We start from the raw sequence: 3,271 nt of genomic DNA, 5'->3' as shown, positions 1-3,271 counted from the left end.
AAAGAATAAACCAGTTTTGTTAAATAAAGACTTGTGTCGTTAAAGTTTCGTCGGAACGAAGTTACGGAAAATCAATTAACAAACGGAGACGTAACAATATTCTCTCATCTGACAAATTGATCACACTAAAGGATCACCAGTGTCCTACTTTATATTCTAAGCATTGAAATTTGATTATCTTGTTTTTCAAAATGACAATTCAACCAACATCATCTTTCACACTGAGTCATTTTAAACTTAATACAATTCCTATTTAAACCAACTATATTAGTCAAGGCTACCAACTTTAGAATAAAGGGAAGTAAAAAAAAAACGTTACGTCAATATTACTTGGCTAAGGTTTAATTCCCTGATAGATTTTACTTTTTAAACTCGTTTTTTCACGAAGAAGATTCCGAAAACAGTTTTCTGGGTAATAGAGCTATAATAATTACAATTACTGTGCGGTTCACGCAGTTTGTTTGAAGAGCATACGTTCCACGTAACTGGTAATTTCAGATCACATGAAGCAACATATTCCATCTTTGCACATATGCCAATTCGTTAATGCCACTGTCTCTCGCAAGATTTTTTTCCCTACTTTATTTTAGAAAGTATTAAAATAATTTGGTCAAGCTTGAAAAAAAGAGATGACGATCTTGGGCAGTGGTTAACATTTATCACTTGGTAAATTTAAATCATGTATTATTGTTATATACTATGGTTGTCACCATAACACGAATGAACAGACCAAGAACAGGAAAAAAAAAAAGAGAGTTATTTTTTATACACACTATTCAGAAAACCTTGACATAGATTTATATCATGGAAGTTAACATGAATGCATCATTTGAGCGAGACCAATGTACGTCAAAGAACTTCAATGAAAAAGTTGCATTCCTTACTGTGTTGTATGAAGACAAAGGGCTATTCAGGTTTCGCTTCAGTGAATCTCTCAAAGAAAAACAAAAATGCAACACTAATCCCACCCTCGCATATTCACATTGCTACTAATGCCTGATGTAAACCATCTGATCTTGTGAAAAGCCTGGAGTGAACTAAAATAAGCTTAGTTCGTGAATAGACGAGAGACGAAATTTTATACCGTGGTGACACAAAACTAGGAAGCATTTCAGAATCATGAAAGAGTTTACACTATATGGTATTATCATAATTATTGGTACAGGTGTGCCTCTAGTAACAGAGACGTCAGGCTACATTCGCCGTCCTTCTTCCTTTCCATACCAATACTATCCTCCAACTTTCATCAACAACAACCCCTATCCAGGTCGCTTCGTTGGAAGAGGCAGTGTTCGGCAGTTATACAGACCCAGGGACGTAGAACTCAACTGTAACTTTTACGAATCAAATGTACAACTCGTTTCTGTGAGTAGACTGTAAAGAAAAACGTTAATATCTCTAGATCTAAAAGTTGTGTTTTCTTTGTTTGAATTTGTGTTTATATATTTATGTTAAGTTATTGTTAACAAGTGAATAACTCCAGTAGATAGCTTTCTTTGAAATCATAACTATCAAAAGAATGTAAAGTCATGCTTACTTTCCGTTTTTATTTCCTAATATGACACATTCGATGAAATAAATTTCAACTAAACAAATGAGTAAAAAAAAACAAAAAAAACAAGTGTCGCACTTGTGTATAAATAAAACCATGGCACGAAGCTAAAGAGTGAAAACGGTATAATGTATGTTAGAGGAAAAATTATCTGAGAAATGCAAGAGTATTCTGTATTTTCAACCTAAACGGTACCTTATACGACACATGGGCTGAAAGGCCAGGTAAGAGTCTTTACCAGAATGAGGTGTAAATAGTGAATGAGTACTGGCTATTAAAGTCCATTTATGAGCAACAGCTCAATAAAAGTGCTAGAAGAGAAACGTTTTGGGAACTAGCTACCAAATAATGCTAAAAGTGATGACTTTTCTCAAAATTCATTTTAAAAATGAAGCTTAATATAAACAAATGGTTGGGTGTAGCTTATGGTTATTGTGCCAGTCTGTGAATTGGAAGGACCAATGCTCGAAGACGATAGCACGCTGAATACATTCTGCACACTCAGATATGGGTGCATTATAACTGCGACAGTAAAACCTGTTATTCGATTAGAGTAGCCGTATAGGTAGGTGGCCGGTGCTATCGACTAGTGACTTTTGTTTATTTGTTTTGAATTTCGCACAAAGCTACACGAGGGCTATCTACGCTAGCCGTCCCTAATTTAGCAGTGTAAGACTAGAGGGAATGCAGCTAGTCATCACCGCCCACCGCCAACTCTTGGACTACTCTTTTACCAACGAATAGTGGGATTGAACGACACATTAAAACGTCCTTACGGCTGAAAGGACGAGCATGTTTGGTGGACGAGGATTTGAATCCGCAGATTGCGAGGCGAGATCCCTAACCACCTGGTCATGCCGGGCCCGACTAGTGACAGTGAAAATCTGTTGATTTCTTTTTATAGTATTATATATATTCACTGAAGCATTGACATAATGGTGCATAACGTTTTTTTTAATACTAGGGCTCATATTGTCCTTTGTGTTTATCACAGTTTAGTTTTGAAAACTTATTATTTTTAAACTTAAAACAGTAATGATGCATTAGAACAGCGTTTCCCAAACTATGGGTCGCGACCCACTGGTGGATATAAGCGGAATGTTAGTGGGTCGTAAAAATGTATACTAGAATTACGCATTAGCTTTGATTAAACGCTGTCTGTCGAGATAGTTCAAGACTCGGGCTTTCATTGCCAGGCTGTTGTTGTATCAAGCAGTATGTTGTTTTGACGAGCTTAACGAATCAGAGTTGATCATGCTCTCAATTTAATCATTCGTCATCGTAAAAGGGAAATCAATTTTCACTTATTCATACAGTACTTTAGCTAGAGTACCAGTTTTATCAGTTGATTGCAGAATTTTAACTTTTGATTATAGATATCTATAGTTTTTTTATATTTCTAGGTATCCTTTGATCATATGTAGATATAATGCGCCCCCGGCTCCTACGCCTATGCTATTTCAATCAAAAGTTCCAATTCTGCAATCAAAAGTTAGATATCTGCATTCAAATGATAGAAATCTACAATCCATTGTTCATATTCTGCAATCAACTGATAAAACCGGTACAACGCTGAGCGAGACGATAACTGCTTCGAGGCTCCACGTGTCAGCCAATGAAATGACTGGAATAGACGGTGTGAAGCGTTTTGGCAGGCGCGTGATCCTACGCCAACCAGTGTTTTAATTGTGTCAAATCGAGTGGCAAGTCGAAATTGTC

At 36.3% G+C, this 3,271-nt stretch overlaps 1 protein-coding gene across 1 annotated transcript in view; it reads left to right on the top strand.

The window, feature by feature from the left end:
- Nucleotides 1–804: 804 nt before the first annotated feature.
- The window catches only part of LOC111089563, a 5,676-nt gene continuing 3,209 nt past the window's right edge, over nucleotides 805–3,271 (top strand). Inside the window, exons 1-2 of the mRNA XM_022402320.1 lie at nucleotides 805–844; nucleotides 1,166–1,365. Coding sequence (XP_022258028.1) covers nucleotides 805–844; nucleotides 1,166–1,365 — 240 coding nt within the window. The remainder of the gene's footprint in view (nucleotides 845–1,165; nucleotides 1,366–3,271) is intronic.

The sequence above is a fragment of the Limulus polyphemus genome, unplaced genomic scaffold, assembly GCF_000517525.1.
Source record: "Limulus polyphemus unplaced genomic scaffold, Limulus_polyphemus-2.1.2 Scaffold6630, whole genome shotgun sequence".
In the NCBI taxonomy this organism is placed as follows: domain Eukaryota; kingdom Metazoa; phylum Arthropoda; class Merostomata; order Xiphosura; family Limulidae; genus Limulus; species Limulus polyphemus.
The sequence above is the reverse complement of the archived record's forward strand: the minus strand, read 5'-3'. Positions and strand labels throughout refer to the sequence as shown.